The sequence below is a fragment of the Triplophysa rosa genome, linkage group LG14 (genome assembly GCF_024868665.1).
Source record: "Triplophysa rosa linkage group LG14, Trosa_1v2, whole genome shotgun sequence".
In the NCBI taxonomy this organism is placed as follows: domain Eukaryota; kingdom Metazoa; phylum Chordata; class Actinopteri; order Cypriniformes; family Nemacheilidae; genus Triplophysa; species Triplophysa rosa.
Window position 1 is genome coordinate 5,292,126 of NC_079903.1, and position 20,838 is coordinate 5,312,963.

At 44.7% G+C, this 20,838-nt stretch overlaps 2 protein-coding genes across 2 annotated transcripts; both read left to right on the forward strand.

Moving 5' to 3' along the window:
* The first annotated feature begins 3,175 nt into the window (after nt 1–3,175).
* On the forward strand, nt 3,176–4,183 carry LOC130565196 (olfactory receptor 52K2-like). Its single transcript, XM_057351781.1, has one exon. It carries the CDS (start codon nt 3,176–3,178, stop codon nt 4,181–4,183), a length of 1,008 nt encoding a protein of 335 aa, XP_057207764.1.
* Nucleotides 4,184–18,034: 13,851 nt separating this feature from the next.
* LOC130565197 (olfactory receptor 52K1-like) lies at nt 18,035–20,691 on the forward strand. The gene is made up of 2 exons (XM_057351783.1): nt 18,035–18,321; nt 19,758–20,691. The coding sequence occupies exons 1-2, from the start codon at nt 18,035–18,037 to the stop codon at nt 20,689–20,691; spliced, it is 1,221 nt and encodes a 406-aa protein (XP_057207766.1).
* Nucleotides 20,692–20,838: the final 147 nt, after the last annotated feature.

Sequence of the window (20,838 nt, forward strand, 5' to 3'; positions counted from 1 at the left end):
ATGGCAAGGTCTGTATTGTTCTCTGATCTGGACGTTACATTTTTCATATTGGCCAGTATTTCAGGGGCTTATTTGGATGCTCTGATATTGTGAGTGTGTGCAATGAGTATGATGGATTAGTTAAGGTGTTAAATGTATAGGAAAAAGCCTATTTTAATGCTCTTATGCTAATTTCTTTTTTTGTGAATCCTAGTCAATGATTCAAATTATGTTGGATTGTTTATTTCTGTTTTAAATGTTGTTTTTCTTCTCTTGTTTGTGTCAGTCAGGTTTAAATTACTAACACTGTGGATAACTAATTCATATTAACAATGTAATGTCTGAACAAAAACTAAGTGAAATAGTTAAAATAGTGACATGTCAAACAAATTACATGTGAACATTTAATGAGAAAGATTATTGATGGTTGCTTATGGTTTGCCTCCTTTAAATGTGCCACATGTTTAATAAAAACTTGAATAAAGTACTTTGACACCAAGTACCTTAACAATAAGTTTGACAAACAATATTTTTGAAAAAGTCTTGTTTTAACAACACTTCTATGCCGTTTAGCTATACCCTATAAATTGTAATGTATGGCTATCACGTCGTACTACTTAAACGCTTCATACCTAATCGTTACTGCAAAGCTTTTATTGTCTGTTGCAATTACTTTAGTCGGTATAGATAAATTGCAGAGCAAAATATGCTACTGATGTTAAACTGCAGTTGAACTGCCTGCAGAAAAGGGCGAACCCCAGAAATGGAAAAGTCCTTAAAGTGATAGCCCACCCAAAAATGTCTGTCATCATTTACACAACCCCCCCACCCTTGTCCTTTCAAACCTATTCTGAATAATTTCCCAAGAATGTTGGTAACCGGACCGGATGATGGAACCCATCACTTCTATTGTATGGACACAAAACCAATGCAAGTCAGTGGGTACTGCCGTTGTTTGGTTACCAAGATTCGTCAGAATATCTTCTTTTGTGTTTTGCATAAGAAAAAAGTCATACAGATTTGAAATGACAAGCGAATGATGACAGACAAGTGAATGATGACAGAATTTTCACTTTTAGGTGAACGATACCTTTAATGAACTGACTCAACTTTGGGTTTGGAAGAGTTCATGCATGCTCTCCCAGCACTTAGAATGTAACCCGAAAGTGTGAGGGGGTGGGATTATGTGAAACTCACATTTTTAGCCTTGACAAAGAGGTTATGATCAACAACTCACTATAGTACCTGTTTGACATGCATATGAGTTTCTAGTGAGGGGGAGAAAATCTGGATGTCATTAATATACAGTACAGTGATGAGGCAAAACAATATGACTACGAGCCTAATATGCTGTTTTTCCTCTGAATGCTGCCAAACAGTTCAGATCCACAGAAGCATGCAAGGTCTCTGCAACCTGAGGCATGCATGGTCTCTGCAACCTTTCTAATCCTGAAGTCAAGGTTGAGTGGATCATACTTGTTGATCCAGAACATCACAGAGATGCTCAGTTTAAGATCTAGGGAATCTGAAGGCCAAGGCAACACCTTGAACTCTTCATGTTTCCAATTAATAAACAATGTGTCCAGTGTGCATTAACTTGGTGAAAGAGACCACTTTTACAGCATTATTGTCATGAAGAGGTGTATGTGGTCTGCAACAGTGCTTAGGTAAATAGCGTAGGTAAAAAATAAATCTGACGACTGTGACAGAGATCATCATACACACTCTGACTGGTCTTCGTCTAGTGTGATGCACTGAGTGTTTTGCACAAAACCAAAGGTGTTGGACAAACCGAAAAGGCATGACCAAATATTGAAAGTGAACAGTGTTGATGAAAAAGGTCATCTTTCTATCATCCCCCACAATAAGACTGTACACACTGCGAAAGTCTAATGTGAATATCTAAGCTTCTTGCATCTGATCGAGAGTGACATGAACCGGAGCAAAGAAAAACCCAACAGCAGCCTAATGAAACACAAGACATGCTGCTACAAAAATGACATATCCAGCATGTCAATACATGTAACCGTAGGTCATATTAAGCTTGCTGGCACTAGACGGCGCTCATTATTAATATTGTGTCTACACCGGACGCGACTGGCTTATTTTTAATGGGTTTGTCATGTCCCGTCGTGTCGCGCCGTACCAAAACGCATCAAATATGGACAAAAAATATAATGGGTTCTAATGAATTCTATTGTCTTTTGTCGTGTCATTTCACGCAGCACCCCGCCTGGTGTAGACATGCTGTAAGACGTACCTGTTGGCCGTAATAAGGTGCTTGTACAAATGACCTACAATCTCGAAAAATCGGAAAGCTGTCGATCATTTTGACAGGGTACAGTAACACTTGTAATTCGAATCTTGTCCAGTAAGTAGAAAGTGTTCATGTGAATTAGCTGTTAGGTGGATTTGACTTAATATGGCGCAACAAAGACTCATCGGTATCTGACGTCACTTACCAGCACTTCCGGTGTTGTGTTGAAAAATCGGGTGTGCCTCACATTTCCTGAAAATTGAAGCTGCGGGTTCTTTGAGGTCATAAATCCCGCCCTCTCCATGTAAACAACCAGAACAGGAGCCGAACTATAATATCGAATTACACTTCAAATATTTTTTCCAAAGATGTTTTGGGAGATTTCAAGGGAGATTATGTAACATTAATATTGTTTGTTTTATAAAATGTCAAACATTTTATACATTTTTAAACAATATGTTAATAAAACTTTTTTTTGGAGGAGGGCATTTTAGCACGTCAAGTCCATTGGAGGAGGGTCTTTAGCACACAATATAAAGTACTATAAAGGTAATCACAAGCTTTTAAAGTCAGAAGACAGCAAGGCTCAAAACTATATTGTAGGTATTTGGTTATTTCACAATGCATTGACTTGAATGAATGATTTACCATTTTTTGATTTATAATTATTGGATTGTAAGCTGCCAGGGAATATAACTATAGTATAATATCTTATACTTTATTATCTATCACTTTATTATATTATATACACTACACTGTCATATATTGATATATTTACTATATCATACTATAACTGTACTTTAAAAGGGGATATATAAGTGAATCCATTTAATGATTGAAATGTATTCATCTAGTAGTGCCTTGAATAATGATGCCTTCATGACTTTTGTTTAAAAGAGCAATGCAAAATACCTTCATATTCTCTTCAACAGATAAAAAATGCTTCTACCAAGTGTAAATATCACTCTGATTTTGACTGGTTATGGACCTCCTGGTGCACTAAATTATGGAGTTTTTGTGCTTTGTCTTGTCGTCTACATCACAACAGTTTGTGCAAATGTGACATTGATGCTAGTGATCTATATAGACACAACTCTCCATAAACCCATGTACATATTTTTATTCAACCTGGCTATTAATGGACTGATCGGATCATCCGCTGTAATTCCTAAAATAATGTCGAATCTTCTTGCCGATATGAAATATTTACTATATTTGGACTGCATCTTGCAAGTATTTTCAGTTAATATTTATGGAACGTGTGCTTATGCTATATTGACCCTTATGGCATATGACAGATATGTTTCAATTTGTAAGCCTTTACAATATCATAACATCATGACACCAGGTAAAATTAAACAGCTGCTTTTAATGGCGTACTTTCTAGCGATCGGCTCTCAAGCTGTACAGGTGTATATCACGTCAAGATTGCCTATGTGCAGGTATACAATTAACAAGTTGTTTTGTGACAATTTGGCAGTTGTTAATCTCGCCTGTGTTAAAAGTACACTAGGGGACATCTATGGCATATGTCTGGTATTTGTTTTTGTTGTTTTACCTTTGATCTGTGTCATCTTATCCTATGTCAAAATATTGTGTGTGTCTTTGAAAGCATCAGTAAGTGCCCAGACGAAAGCTTTACAAACATGCACACCGCATTTGATTACTTTTATCAACTTTTCATCTGCCACACTATTTTCTGTGATATATAATCGCTTTAATTTCTATCTTTCAAAAGAAGTCAATGTGTTTATGTCAGTTCATTTTATCCTCATCCCTCCACTTCTACACCCACTTATTTATGGGATAAGAACAAAAGAGATCAGTAATAGTCTCACGAAATTTTTGCACAAGAAAATATTTGCTATTGATGTCAAGTTAAGGAAGGAACATAAGGACTGTTGTAACAATTCAGTGTTTATTTGTGGTAAAAAAATGTCTGTATGAACTGTTTTTTTACTTCTGAGTTGACAAATAATTCATTTATTGATCTATTATTTGTATTTATCATTTGATCACTATCTTTCTTATATATTATACAAAGCACACAGAAAATACCCTTTGGTTTGTTTGTGTAAAACACAGATTATTCTTAATTTGTATGACAAAAATGTTATAAAACTTGAATGTTATGTTTTGCGTTACATAAAAACAGTCACAATATCACTGCTGTTATTGCCTAAACTCTATTCTACTTTCATTATAATTTATGTATTTTTTTTAAATTATGGCACAAAAGCAAATTTGTTTAAACTACTAACTTTTTTTTAATCTGTAAAAAGGTCACCACATGTTGGCTTGATGAGACATCAAAAGTTGATAAAACTACAGGAAGAAAACTACTTTTTCTTCAATGTCAAGATTTGGTAGAACTTGTTTTTACAGTCCAGTTCTACATGTGCATATGTACTTACTATGTAACTATGTAAATAAACTATGTCCACCCTGAGGTTGATTTTAACCAATTTAAGATCTATTAACTTAATTTGAGTCATGTACAATAGTATCAGTATTCCTTAATCATAATGAATAACTTATTCAATTCGATTCATGTTTATTTGTACAATGATTTTCACAGTTTACACGATTGCAAAGCAACTTTACATCAGCAGGACACAATATAAAACACACATAAAACACATAAAGATTAAAAAAATACAAATTTGGAATCATTTTATAGTCGGGAGCTGGTATCATCTGAAGTCCTTGCAAGGGCTGGTGTCATCTTTACGCATGTGTTGGGTCATCTAGGGGACATATCATCGCCTTAGAATTATAAGGTTTCTCTGACATTTTTGTCAAAATTGAGTTATTCACATATTCTTATTCTGTGACAACTTATTTGTGTGCGTGTACATGTATTTGTGTGTGCGTACTTGTGTGTGTGTGTGTGTGCGTGCGTGCGCATACGTGTGTGTGTGTGTCTCTATGTCTATGTGTGTTAGTATGTGTGCATATTGTGTGTGTGGAGTGTTTTGTATGTGGGTATGTCTGTCTTCTGTGTTTTCAACTTTTTCTTGTTTTTGCAGGTACAACTTTAATTAATTTGCTTATAGTCAATATGTCTCATGTACAGCTGCTTTGTAACAATGAAAATTGTAAAAGCGCTTTATAAATAAAGTTGAGTTGAGTTGAGTTGAGTTATTTACATTATGCCATGTTTGTTTTTTAAATGTGTACATTTTGGGACTTTTTTAAGAAAACAAAAAGGTTCTAACTACAAAATCAAATTATAATTTGGTTCTATGAGGTTCTATCTGTGAGCCAATCAGCACTTTGAATGCAAACAAGAGGACCAATCAAGATCAGCTTTCTTTGCCATGTGACTAGACTCCTCAGTGACAGTGGGAAATATCTGAGGAAACGGCACAACGCAAAACAATGTTTAAAAGAAACCTCAAGGTTGACTGTTTCATTGATACTCTTGTCAAGGAGAGCAGCTCAAACTACAGTATGCAGCCATGTTTGCAACGCCTCTGGGCAGTTAATAGCAAGTCCAAAGGCGTGTCTACTTGAATGGGGGAGGCAGATATTTTTTAAATCGCTGGCAAAAATCACAATTAAACAGTATATGTCATCAATAATTAAACCTGAGAGATTTGTGTGCCCATGGCGTGTTGGTCTAAAAAAGAGGTGTGCTCAGGTGCATTGTTGACGCATTGCTAGTTTTAGGAACTGACAATAGACTTGCGCCATAGACCAACTCAAACCTGGTTTAAAGTCTAATGGCGTAATATATATATATTTTAAAAAGACCGCATTAGTAGAAAATGCGCCTCTGGGCGCATCCACATACAACACGCTTTAACTTTACTTATTACACAGAAGGAAGCGCAGCAGCAAACAAACATGCCAAATATAAAGAATAAATGGATTACAATGTAAAAGATTATTATTTATGAAGACAAAAAGCCGACTTGTCATGTAGATGATCTGCTCGCGCACTTTAACCTCATGCACGAGCAGATGCGTTCCCTTTCTGTTGGTCTCTCGACGTTGTGTCGAACCGACAGATGGGGTTCGCCCTTGAGAACCTATCAACTTCTGACTATTTTTAAAAGGCCAATGAAATTGGCGAATGAAATTTGCATGCCGGACTCCGCCCCCAGATATCCAGGTGTAAAAGGAAGACGGCATGCTCATTCATTCACCTTTTGTTCTTCGGAGCCTTCACACATGATCGACTTCGAGACTTCAAACTCTACGCCGACTTACTGCTGGAATCTTACGACGTGGTGCAGCGGACTGTCCCTTCCTGCGGCGACTTCCCTGGGCATCTCGGCAGTGCCAGAAGTGTTCGAGTTTTTTCTCTAAAAGAGCTAATTTCTCCAGCATGGAATGTCCCGCTGTTCTCGTGGGTGCAACACACTCATCGAGGAGGGGGTCGGACACGATCTCTGCTTCCAGCACGCTGGGGCAGAGGTTGTGGATACGTCCTGCCCACACACGTTGTGGACTACAGCCCTGCTGTCCGCTACGGCGAGCAGCGAGGGTGATATGAGGATTACTGTGAGCATTAATCCGTCAACCACTGGCTCGCGGATCATTCGCACCTTGTCTCGCTCGTCTGACCAATTCCCAGGAGACGGTCCCACCGTCTTATTCCTCAACCATGTATTCGGAAACGGTGCGTGATGATGAGATGTCCCTTGCAGCATCGGAGGGTGACTTACTGGCATCTGACTCCGACGATTTCTCGGAGCTCCCTCCCTCGGGGGGTCGAGCCCAGGAATAAGCGTACGTCGAAATGTCAGCCATGCTTTCCTGGGCCGCCGTGAGCGTTGGGTTGCAGTGCCCCAGTTTACCGGAAGTGCATGAGGAACTTATTAAGACCTGGAACGCCCCCTTTTTCGGCGCGTCCATGTCAAACTAGTTCTGTCGCCCTCTCTCGAGAGTGAGGCAGCTAGAGGATATGTCGATGTCCCCCAGGTGGAGTGTGCCGTTGCGGTGCACTTGTGCCCGCAGACGGCGGCCACCTGGGGGGCTTGACCTAGACTCCCGTCCAAAGCATGTAGGGTTTCGGCATCTCTGGTGTCGAGAGCTTACATTGCTGTGGGCCAAGCTGCCTCCTCTCTCCACGCTATGGCCATCCTGCAGGTCCATCAGGCCAAGGCGTTGAGAGAGCTCCACGAGGGTAAGACCGACCCAGCGCTTATGCAGGAACTCCGCGCTGCTACCGACCTCGCTCTACGGGCAACCAAGGTGACCGCGCGGGCCCTGGGTCTGGCGATGTCCACACTTGTGGTCCAGGAGAGACATCTCTGGCCGAACCTTGCACAGATGAGTGACGCCGAGAAGGTCCGCTTTCTCAATGCACCCATCTCGCAAGGGGTGGCTGTTCGGTGATACTGTCGAGCAGCAGTTCTCGACAGTAAAGAAGCAGACAGAGGCTATCAAGCATATCCTCTCCGTCGAGTCCTGTGCACCGTCTGCTTCCCAGCAGCCCTGGTCCTCTTCGAGAGGAGGCCACTACCCCGTCAGCAGCCGCGGTGAATGCAGAAGCAGCTCTCATGGGAAGACCCCAAGGAGATCGAGAATACCATCGGGCCCGACCCCAGCCATTCTATCGCTGGGTGGTCGATCCGGGATGGTTCCTGCCCCATCCCAACAGCCCACTTTCTCAAAGAGTTTCCTCTCTCTCTGGGTGTTTATCACAGCCGCTCTCACCCTCTACACGACGGTGTTCGTCAACTCGACGCTGCGTCACGGCGAGACGCAATATCGGTGTACACACTCGTGGCGACCCAGTGACGTCCGACCCTGTCGATTCCTGGAGCTCCCTCCCTCGGGAGGTTGAGCCTATGAAGAGGCGGCCGTCGAGATCTCAGCCATGCTTTCCCGGGCCACTGCGGGCATTGGGCAGCAGTGCACCACACCGCCTTCCCCAGCGCTCACGGGGGGAAATTTGGTGCCTCGGGTCTGAGCGCGACTTGTCCCCCGTACCATTTTTTTCCCGGGAGTGCATGAGGAAGCCCCCCTCTCTGCGCGTTCCCGTCAAACTCGCTTCGTTGTCCTTACCTCCCTCGTGTGTGCAGCTAGGGGCTACGTCGACATGCCCCAGGTTGAGCATTCAGTCGCGGTGCTTTATGCCCGTAGACGGTGGCAACCTGGCGAGGTCGACTCTGTCTCCTGCCCGAGGCAGGTAAGCTTTCGGCATCTCTGGTGTCGACGTGCCAACTCGCAAGGGGGGGCTATTTGATGATACTGTCAAGAGTTCTCGGCAGTGAAGAAGCAGACCTACCCCCCCCGGGGGATTGCCCGCCACGACCCAGCCGCCCTTCGGCCGGTCCCATGCGGTGTCTCCAATTTGCCAGACGCCCGCCCAAGTTTCAGGCATCCTCTCCACCTCAGTCAGAGGCAAGGATGCTCCCGTGCTTCGGGGCGAGGTCGCCACCCTTCTGGCGAAGGAAGCGATCGAGCTCGTCCCTCCAGCCGAGATGTTCAGCGGGTTTTACATCTCTCGACTGTGAGATGGAGCGGAGGATCCCTGCCTCCTCAGGCCGGGAAAGAGTTATCTAGCGTATAGCCCTAACCGGACCTAGTGCCCCACACGAAGTAACCCCCCCAGCAGGGTGGTTCCGTCTGATGTATCCTCATGATCTGGTAACCCATGATCTCCCCTAGGTGGACCTCCACCTTGCGGTACTCCCTTCAGTCCGCACATTCCTCCCATGAGTTCTCCCCTGCCGGCGAGACCATGTTGGTGTCTCCACTAAACTCCTCCCTATGGTAGGAAGTGGTCTCCATAGCGCGTTTCGTCAGTGAGGAAATAACGCTTCCCCAGTGGCCCTTACGGTGCCGGGCGGCTTCTCGCTGTTGGAGAAACAAGGCCTCCGCCTGTGACGGCCGGTGGCAGGGGCTTCCCACCTCTCCAACGCTCTGGGACCCCCACCTCTCCACTGGATGGTTACAATTTTGCGCTCACGTCTGACACACCTAGGCCAGTCAGCGTCGCTTCGCTAGAGATTGTGATGCGGCACAGCGCCGTGGGGTTTTCGATAAGAACCCCATCTCCCCCCCACCCCATCTCAACACAACGTCGAGAGACCGACAGAAAGGGAACGTCTTGGTTACATCTGTAACCTCTGTTCCCTGATGGAGGGAACGAGACGTTGTGTCCTTCATGCCACCAGGCTTGCCGCCCGCTGCAGCAGTCGAGAGATGCTCTCAGGCTCCTCAGCACAAAAGGTGAATGAATGCAGCACACCGTCTCCCCTATATACCCAGATATCCGTGGCGGAGTCCGATAGTTGATAGGTTCTCAAGAGCGAACCCCATCTGACGGCTCGACACAACGTCGAGAGACTGACAGAAAGGGAAATATAGTTTCATGATTATTTCAGTAGAGTGTTCTCAGTAAAGCATCTGAATTTATAAGACCAGACAGACACTCATGGGAGTGATGATGTAGCTGTTCACATCAGTGTCACGAACGGTGAGGGAGAACCCAGACGCAGACAGCAGGTGAGGGGTTAACAAAAACTACTTTAATATAAAACAAAACAAAAACCCACGAGGGGGGAAAATAACAATGACAAGGGTAAGAAACATGAATAAACAGGAACATGGACTAACTACACTAAACTAGACTTCACTAAATACAACACTAGACATAAACTATGAATAACTAAACTAGATGAACCACAGCAATACAAACCAGGCAGGTGACATGGAACAAACAAATCAAAATGATCCAGCCCAAGACAGAAAACACAGGGGCATTAAATAAGAGATAAAATCAAGAGGGGAACAGGTGTTGGGCATGAAACAATTAACAATCCGTAATGAGGAAACGAGAGGGCGGGGACAAAGATGAGACCAGTGAGAGTCCATGTTATGTCAAAACAAACAATAACGTGTCTCTCTCCACACTAAACACGTGGCCCTGTCATGATCCGGCCACTAGCCCAGGAAAAGCATGACAAGAAGAGGCAGAATCATGACAGTCAGTTATTTACTGCTTTCATTGGTAGCTCTAGCTGAAAAATGTAATCATATAGACTAACCTATATAGTGCAAATATAAAAGCAAATATAGCTTAAATTAGTGTAATTGTCTAATCACAGAAACTTTTCTACTTTAATAAGATTTACTGTATTACAGTGTATAACAGTGCCAAACTAACATTAAAAATAATCAGCCAGACATTCTGAAGCTGAAAATCCTACTGCGGATGCATTTGTACATTTTCTGACCAAAAAAAGTAAAACCTCATTAAAAAATCTTCATAAAAATGGAAGAGGTGTCGGTGCTAAAAGCCCTGTGGTTAGTGCACCGACATATAGTGCCAGTGCACTTGTGACCCGACCCGAGTTCGATTCCAGTCTCGACTGTCCTTTGCCAGTCCCAATCCCCTGTCTCTATCAATGCTTTCCTGTCTGTTCTCCACTGTCCTATCAAATTAAAAGCAAAAAGCCTGTAATATACAGTATATATATATATGAAATGGAAGACGCTATTGCTGCGTCCCAGTTCGCCTGCTTATACTATGCACTAAAAGTATGTACTGTTTTTATTATGCAATATACATTTTAGCATATAGCAAAACAGTATGCACACACTGGGAGACATAGTAACTCAAAACCGAAGAGGCTGTTGTTGCCTAGAACTGTGATCGTTAATTGTCACGAACATCAAAATACACATTATTTATTCATTTATTATTTTTTATGGAATGTTTACTGTATATTTAATTCAGCAAATAATCTCTTATTTAATTTTATTATGCACTGAAGCATAACTAAACTCTACCCTTTTCCGTGTGCTGTGGGTAATATTAGCTGTTTGAGTGTCCGTGGATCTACACTTCGAATTTGCTCTAGAAACAGTAGACTATCTGGGTACTTTGAGAACACTCATTTCAGCATGCATATATAATTTGGGACATACAAATTCTATTTCAAATACTATTTATGTTATATAGTATCAAATCGGGATGCACTGTATGTGTAAGACCACAGTCAGAGACTCATTCATCCCACAAACAGAGGGAGCCCTCTTCCGAGTACTGAATACACTCCACTTCCTCTACACCTGCTTCCTGTTTGTACTATTTAAAAGCCACATGCTTTCAACTATGCATTGCAATGTATTGCTAGATTATCTGCCTTGCTGAGTATTTACCACTGTGTTTGATTAATACTCTTACTGACTGTAGTAAAACTCTAAATGCTCAAAATTGAAATCACTGTCATTACATGATTGGCTGATGTGACTCAGGTGCCCAATCTTTCAATCTCTCTCACTATACAACAAAGACCAGCGTTCAAGAGCCATGCATGACCACTGAAATCGCCATGATAGTAATCTTTCATCTGGGACAGCCCAAAATCTTACAGCAGGGCTAGTCAACTCTTGTCCTGGAGTGATTTGCATAGTTTAGTTCCAACCCAAATCCAACACACCTGGTCACCATTTTCAAGTAGTCCTGAATACTTCGATTAAGTTGGTCAGATGCATTTGTTTGGGGTTGGAACTAAACTCTGCAGAACACCGGCCCTTCAGAAGCCAAGCTGACTAGCCCTGTCGTACAGTCTTGTCAGGTCTTGGGTCTGAGCACTTGCTTGTTTAGTCCGTTTCATTCTGTGTTACTTTGTGTCGGGCACAAGGCATTGTTTGACAGCTCTCCATGTGCTCGGAGTGCTACCCCGCCCCCTCGTTCCCTTGTTGTTGGCTTTCTGATTTTCTACCCTTTATATTCCCTGTGTTTATTTTGTCTTGTGTCAGACCGTTAATTGTGTTAACTTTTCTGATCTCCTAGTCTAGTACTCTTGTCTTGTTAATTACGGTTCTCTTAGTAATCACCCTTTCTTGTCCAGGCTCCTGTGCTGTTAGTCCACTGCTCGGTGTCTGCCTCTTGTGTGGCCATAGTGGCTGCCCCGATGACCTCGCCCCGGCATCTTCCCGAGTGTCATTCTACTGCACCGGGGGCATGGACTCCACAGGCTCACGTCAGACCTCTTCTCTCCACCAGAGCATTCCTGCCACCGTGTGGACTGCGGATTACTCTTGCCAGAGTGGACCATTCCCTGTGGATTATACTTGTTCTCTATCGGACAGTGCTCGGTGGATTTAGCTCGTTGGCCGTGCGGACATTTTTCCCTGAGGTTTATCGTGCCCTTCTACTGGACTGTTCGTTGTGGACTGTTTGCGCTTTACCAGTGGACTACCTTTTGTTTGGACTCTGTTGCTCGTGTACACTGCCCTTCACAGAGGACTCTGGTCTTTCTAGTGCAGGAGTCTTCAACTAAAATTGCTTGAGGTCCAGTAATTGAACTCTCCTTACCAGCCGAGGTCCAGACAATTAAATACCTAAAAACATGAATTGATGGTTTTTGGCAGACCAAAGAAATAAACATGTCTTTTCATATCTATACGACGGCATAATGTCTGACAACAATATAATGAAGGAAAATGTGCAAAATGCTCTAATCTCTAAACCTGCACTGAACATACATTCATTTCAACATTAACAACTTTAAAAGAAAACTAAAGTGTTTTTTTCTGCTGAACTGAGATTAACAAATATCAGCATCAAGTTGTGACTGATCATCCTCTGATAACATTTCAGCTCTTCTTGTGGCTGTTGCAGCTGAAGGGGGGGGGGGGGTTGTTTAATATTTTCTTTTAATTCATGTCTTTATTTTCCTTCTGTGTTTCACACGCAGCCTCCATGCACTCTTTTACTATTTTCCCATCAGTAAAGGGCTTGTTATGTTTTCCTAAGATCCACTGTATTCTTAGGGAACATTCATATGCTCGTTGTTGGGCGGTAAGTGAATGAGGGAGGACCCGTGTAGATCGCTCCTTCTGGGCTTTGAGCTAATATATTTTCTGTGTCCTTACCTCGGACTGCTGTGGGTAAGTTTGTTCAAAGTGTCTGTCTAATTTGATAATGCCGTTTAAGGTTTCCAGGTTTGACAACCACAACAGACTCCGAGCAAATGAGACAAACCGGTCTTGTGCATCTCGATGCAGGAAGAATAAATGCAAATCTCTCGACCCAAACATGGTTTTCAGCATCAACTTTTCTAACTTTTGAAAAGGACATTTTTCAGTCACTGACAGTTACATCTGTCTGCGCGCTGTGCAGCGAGTCTGTCTCGGCTCTCTTAACTCCACGACGTTGACGTCTGAACGTAGCAACAGTGTGCATATGTTAACTGTCTGTGGCGCCGTAGGACCCAAACTGCTACTGAGCGGACCTTGATGTGCCTGGTATAAATTTGATTGCATTAGAAAATAATGTTAGGCATTCATTTATTTATTATGTCAAAAGGCTTGGAGGTCCAGACGGACGAATCTCGCAGTCCGCATTCGGACCGGAGTCCGCTAGTTGGCGCACCCTGTTCTAGTGGAACCCCCTCACAGAGCTCTTCTCTCCTCTCTAGCGGGACTGCCACCATCCCCCTGGGTCGCTTATCTCCCCCCAGTCACTTCCCCTGATCTCTACGGCCGAGCCCTCAAGCCCTCCGTCCTGGAACCCCCCTTTGTGCTTGGTTAATTCTCCACTCTGGCGGTTATTATTTGTTCTGCCTGTAATATCTTGCCCTGTGGCTTCAAATAAAGCATCTGCGTTTGACTCCTGATTTGTTCCTATCAGAACGGTCTGACCAACATGGAGTCAGCAGGGTCAGACCTCATTCCAATAATCCCCCTGTCTACAACGGCGACCCTAACTCCTGTCAGGCCTTCCTATTACAATGTGCTCCAGTATTCACTCTCCAACCCGCCGTTACACCTCCGAGGAAGCCAGGGTGGCTTACGTCATCACACTTCTCTCCGGTTCTGCTTGCGAGTGGGTGGTGGCAGAATGGCATGCCAAGGTACCTTGCTGTGCTGCTTTCGAGGATTTTCGGCAAGAGATGGTCAGTTTGTTTGACCGTACGGCACAGGGGGATGAAGCAGCTGCCCAGGTAACGGCCGGTTGACTCAGAAGGGAGGCTCGGTAAGTGATTACACCATTCGCCTCAAGACCCTCGCGGTGACGTGCGACTGGAATGAGAATGCATTAAGCGCTCGTTTCCTTGATGGGCTGGATCATGCCATCTCCGACAAACTGGCCCCCCTGGACCTGCCTAGCGATCTTGAGTCCCTGATTGGTCTCTCTCTAGGGGTGGAGAGCCACCTCTCACGCCACCGCCAGCACCGCCTCTCTAGTCCCCTCCGGTGCCCTCAGCTCGCACCGCCCAGCGCGCCTCCCCCTCAAGCCCTTCCTCAGATTCTGAGCCTATGCAGCTGGGATGCCTGCGCCTCATCCTCCAGCAGAAAAAGCTACGCCTGGCCCAGGGCTTCTGTCTCTATTGTGGCAAGGCTGGCCACTTCGCCCTCCATTGCCCACAAAAAACCAAGGCCCACCAGTAAATAGGAGAGTCCTGGTGGGCGCCATCTCTCCCTTAACCTCTCCTTCTAGCCACGCCCTGCTGCCCTTCAGGCTTCCAGGGGTCTTCCACACTGGACACGCCCTCCTCGACTCAGGGGACGGGTCGCGGATGGGGAATTCCGGCCGTACCTCTTGCCAAGCCCATTGACGCCTGGTCGCTCGCGGGCAGCCCCCTCGCCACCATCACTCACGTCACTCCCTGCATAAGTCTTCTTCTTTCAGGGAACCACCACGAGAGCATTGTGCTATACATCCTCGATTCCCCCAAGAACCAAGTTGTGTTGGGACATCCATGGCTCGTACAGCACAATCCTCAAGTGGATTTTAGGAATAGCTCTCTTTTAGCCTGGAGCCCATCTTGTCATGTGTCCTGTATGGGTCCTGCCTCTTCTCCTGTCTCTGTGTCTTCTGCTCCGCAGGTGCAGCCCGCAGACCTGACCGGGGTCTTGGTGGAGTACCGTGATCTCAGCGTGGTCTTCAGCAAGTCCCGGGCCACCTCTCTTCCTCCACATCGCCCCTACGACTACGCCATCGACCTCCTCCCAGGCACTTCCCCGCCTAAGGGTCGCCTTTACTCCCTGTCCGGTCCTAAAAGGGAGTGCATGGACAAGTACATTCAGGAGACTCGACTCTCCTGGCTGGTCTCATCTGTCACTCATCTTCGCTGTGGGTGCGGGGTTCTTCTTCATTCTGAAGAAGGACGGCTCCCTACGCCCCTGTATTGATTATCAAGGTTTGAATGACATCACTGTTAAGAACAGGTATCCCCTACCTTTAATGTCTTCTGCCTTTGAACTTTGCAGGGAGCCCAGGTCTTCACCAAGTTAGACTTACGCAATGCCTACCACCTCGTCTCCATTCGGGAGGGTAATGAGTGGAAGACAGCTTTTAACACACCAACGGGACACTACGAGTATTTGGTTCTTCCTTTTGGTCTTACCAATGCTCCTGCAATCTTCCAGGACCTCGTCAATAGCGTTCTGGGTGACATGATTAATACATTTGTCTTTGTGTACCTGGATGACATTTGAATATTCTCCCCCTCTCTTCAGGAACACACCCAGCATGTTAGGAGGGTCCTACAGCATTTGCTCAAGAACCAGCTATACGTAAAGGCGGACAAGTTTGAATTCCATGCTGAGTCAGTTACGTTCTCTGGTCACATTATTTCCTCAAAAGGTATCAAAGAGGATCCCGCTAAGATAAAGGCTGTCGCCGAATGGCCCACCCCACGACTCTTGCAAGGCACTTCAGCGGTTCCTGGGTTTTGCCAACTTTTATCGGCGGTTCATCAGGAATTTCAGCCTCATCGCAGGGCCTCTCACAGCGTTGACATCCACTAAGGTGACATTCGGGTGGAATCACGATGCTCAGGTAGCCTTTGACACTTTAAACTCCCGTTTTGTCTCTGCACCTGTCTTGTCTGTTCCAGACCCTGCACTCCAGTTCATTGTTGAGGTTGACGCGTTGGATGTCAGGGTAGGTGCATCAGCCCTGCAGAACGTAATTACGACATCGGCAACTGGGAGCTGTTAGCATTGAGACTGGCCTTGGGGAGTGGCGTCACTGGTTGGAGGGATAAGCGCAGCCCTTCTTGGTCTGGACGGACCACAAGAACCTGGAATACATCCGTTCGGCCAAGAGGTTGAGCTCACGCCAGACCCGCTGGGCACTCTTCTTTGGGTGTTTTAACTTCACCCTCTCGTACCGGCCCAGGTCTAAGAACCTCAAGCCCGACGCCCTCTCGCATCTGTTCGAGGCCCCGGAGAGGGAGCTTTCGGCAAAGGCCTTCCTCCCTGAGAGGGTGGTGGTTGGGGCTCTCTCCTGGGTTGTTGAGCGGCCAGTGGCGGAGGCCGGCCGAGTGGTGCAAGTGCCGGCAGAGTGTCCAGAGGGCAGGTTGTCGGTGCCGGATGCGCACCCACTTGAGTTCCTGATGTCCTTCAGTGGGGTCATTCGTCCAGACTGGTCTGCCATCCAGGAATTCGGGGAACGCTGGCTTGCATCCATCAGCGTATTGGTGGCCGTCACTGGCCGCTGATGTCAGACAGTCTGTGTTGGCCTGCCTGACGTGTGCTCAATGCAAGTCGCTCAACCGCCTCCCGCTGCTCTGCTCCACCCCCTGCCCATCCCCTCCCGCCCCTGGTCCCACATTGCCCTTGATTTCGTCACAGGGCTTCCCCCGTCTAAAGGAATCACAGTGGTTCTCACGGTGGTGGATCACTTCTCAGAGGCTGTCCATTTCATCCCTCTCCCTAAGCTTCCCTCCGCCCGGGAGACGTTGTTTCCAATAGGGGTCCTCAGTTTTCCTCCCGGTTCTGGAAAGTGTTCTGTAGACAGATTGGGGCCTCTGCGAGTCTGTCTTATGGTTTTCACCCCCAGACCAATGGGCAATGCGAGCAGGCCAACCAGGATCTTGATGTATGCTCCGCTGTCTGACATCCTCTAATCCGAGTTCATGGCGCTCTCAGCTCTCGTGGGTAGAGTACAATTCCCACCCATCGGCTGCATCCGGTATGTCCCCGTTTGAATGCTCTGTTGGTTATTATCCTCCTATGTTTTCGCCACAGGAACCCAATGCTGCGATCCCGTCTGCTCTGGCTTTCGTCTACCGCTGCAGCAGCACCTGGGAGAAGGCCAGATCCCCTCTGAACCGAAAGACGGACCAAGGCAGCGGCCGATCACCACCAGTCCTCTCTTCCAGTCTATTTTTATGGTCAGCAGGTATGGCTTTCCACCAAGGACCTGCCTCTCCGTGCGCCTTCTCGCAAGCTGGCACCCAAGTTCATTGGTCCATACCGCATCACTAAGGGGATTAATCCGGTGGCTGTCAGGCTCAGACTTCCCCCCTCCCTTGGTCGGGTTCACCCTGTCTTTCATCTGTCCAGGGTTAAGCCTGTTTTCTCTTTCCTTCTCCACCCTACCAGTACTCATCCCGCCCCTCCTCCTCCTTGTCTAGTGGATGGTTCTCCCACCTATACGGTCAGGAGATTACTGGACGTCCATCGCCGTGGCAGATGTGTTCAGTCCTTAGTGGACTGGAAGGGTTATGGCGAAGAGGAGAGAAGTTGGTTCCATCCCGGGACATCAGGATCTGTCTCTGGTCACGGACTTCTACCGGCGACAAGGTGAGCTGCCTCCTTGGACCGCCTGGTGGCACCCCTGGGGGGTGGGTACTGTCAGGTCTCGGGTCTGAGCACTTGCTTGTTTTATCCGTTTCGTTCTGTGTTTACTTTGTGTCGGGCACAAGGCATTGTTTGACAGCTCTCCATGTGCTCAGAGTCTGCCTGCGCTACCCCGCCCCCCTCGTTCTCTTGTTATTCTCAATTGGCAGCGAGTGGAGCATGAGGGTCGACCTGGGGAGGTAGCTCCAATTCCCCAGGGAGATCGTAGAAACTTCACTCCGGCCAGACCTGATTATGTGGTCAGAGCCATGCAAGACCATCTTGTTGGTGGAGCTCACTGTCCCATGGGAGAAGGGCATGGAGGCTGCCATCGAGCGGAAGCGTGCCACGTACGCAGACCTGGCAGAAGACTGCACGTATCCCATCGAAGTGGGATGCAGGGGCTTTGTTGGGTCCTTGACGGCTCGCCTGCTCCGTGACATGGGATGTATAGGAGCAGGGTGTCGAAAAGCCATTAAAGAACTGGCAGAGGAGGCAGAGAAGGGCAGCTTTTGGCTGTGGCTAAGGAGGAAGCATAGGGGGTGTGGGCCGAATAACACCTAGGGCATCAGCATCGCTCCGCCACCAGGAGATGTACTGGGGTTAAAGGAGCGAAACATCCATGACTGGTGGTCCCCAGCTGATGATCTGTTTATGCCCAGAGAGCTGTTTAGAGGAACACACCTGCACAAAGGCACCGGTGGAGGTGCGTCAGGCAGTAATGCCCAGCAGGTCGACCATCAGCCTGTATTTCTAAGTTCTCATCAATGTTTCACTCTTCTCACCTGGGTTTGCTCATTGCTCGTTATACAAGGCATATTTTAATTCAGTTAAATTTTATTTATGTAGCGCTTTTCACAATTTTTATTGTTGCAAAGCAGCTTTACATACATTAATGGGACATAATATTAATTATAATAGATTAATGTAACAAAGACATTATATATAAATAAAAGTAAAATAAAATACATTAAAAGACATGACAAAAAAACATTTGTTGTTTAAAAACTCTCAAGGGAAAAATAATTAAATTTAAAATGGGCTTCTGGTGTAATTTCATGAACTTCCAGTTTAAGCCACGCCCACTTCTGGTTTTATTCAGATACAAATAAAAAAAATTTGTCATTAAAACAAATACAACTACAGATATTGATACAGACATGAACTTTGCTACAAACCCCTAACTGTTGTTTGCTTTATTATTGACTCTCATCTGTTCCTGTCACTGTGTTTGTTTGTTTGTACACCTTCTTTGTAATGAACGTAACAGCACAACAAAAATAACATCCATATATGAACATTCTGGTTTGTGACCATTTGTGAGACATTTACAAGGTGTCCTGCATTTAAAAAGGTTGAAAACAATCATGTCTAATGATGCAAAACGGGCATTATCAGATTTTTCAAAACATGCATTCATTCATCTTTTTCAGGGGTCTCAGGGCAAGACTTGCATGTAGTACAAGCAAAGCATCTGTGAGTGTCGTGGTTTATTCAAATATTGATAAAGTAGTCAAATAATTGTTTAGCACTTTATGGCGATAAAAGTATTTTTTATGATGAACTAAATTCTCTAGGGACAAGCCATTTTGAACCTGTACATGACTGTGGCGTATGAAGCCTCATGGATCTGCATGATGAGTTTTTTTTCAGTTGTCAGCATTTAAATATAGGACCTTTTGGTTGGGCACAGTCATTCTGCAAAAGGCAAAAAAAAGAAACAGCACTGCACCAAGTGTACCTACAATTACATGTTAGAGAAATATGTGATATTTGCTTTTAAATGTTGTATTTTAATACGTCCAGTTAACAGCTACAGCATGTATTTAATATATGTGTTAATGTATTCATGTGTTTGTTGTTTTTTTGCTTATGTATTTATTATATTGTATTGTATGAAATAGGATTGTGGTTTTTGTTTGAAAAAAGTTATCTTTATCTCTCTTTATCTCTTTAATCTTCTTTTACCTTTTTTCAGGAATCAAGCTGTCATGAAAAATATTTCCTTCATTCTGGATGGATACAGAGGAATATATGACCAGAGATATATTTTTGTGGCTGTGCTATGTTTACTTTATCCAGTCATGATTATTACTAACTGTGTACTCATTTATATAATATGTGTGGAAAGAGTGCTACATAAGCCAATGTACTTTTTTATTTGCAACTTGGCGTGCATTAATTTATATGGTGGCTCTGCTGTTGCACCTTTTATTTTGACTAAAATTTTAAGAGAGGATTATCAGATAACATGGCTGTCTTGTCTTGTTCAAATCTTTTCAATTTATACCTACGGTGGCTGTGACATAACAAACCTGACAGTTATGGCCTATGATCGCTATATTTCTATATGTTATCCTTTACAGTATGAAAAAATACTCACTCCTAGAAAAGTGGTTTTAGGTATTGTGGTTTCTTGGCTTTTGCCCTTTGTGCGATCTACAATCACTATCTCAATAACAGCAAGACTTAACATTTGTGGTGTAACCATTGAAAAAGTCTACTGTGATAATTTTTCTGTGGTAAAATTGGCATGCTCGGACACAGCAAGTATTAACATGTATGGTGTAGTTATGATGTCCCTTACAGTTGTACTGGTTGTCATTATTTTCTATACTTACGTAAGGATTATTCTTATCTGCTTGCAGTTATCAAAAGGAGGACGAGTTAAATTCAGTACATGTATTCCACATCTAGTAGCATTACTAAATTTTGTAATCGGTAGTTCATTTGAATTGTTCCAAAGCCGATTCAACATGAGACATGTGCCTTACACAGTGCGTGTGGTAATCTCTTTGTTTGTGCTGATACTGTCCCCTATCATAAATCCAGTAATGTATGGGGTGAAAACTCAAAAAATTAAGGAGGTCATAACTAAAAAAGTCACATTCAAAGTTCGAAGTTCTACTTAAGGCACTCTTCTCTGTACATGATGCAAAAATGTGATAAGGTGTTGTTATACACTCCTTACTTAAAAGCCACTCTTTATATCGCCCTTCTGTTTTGTGTATAAATATGTACATGTATTGTTGTTAGAATAGTAAGTATCTGTAAGATAA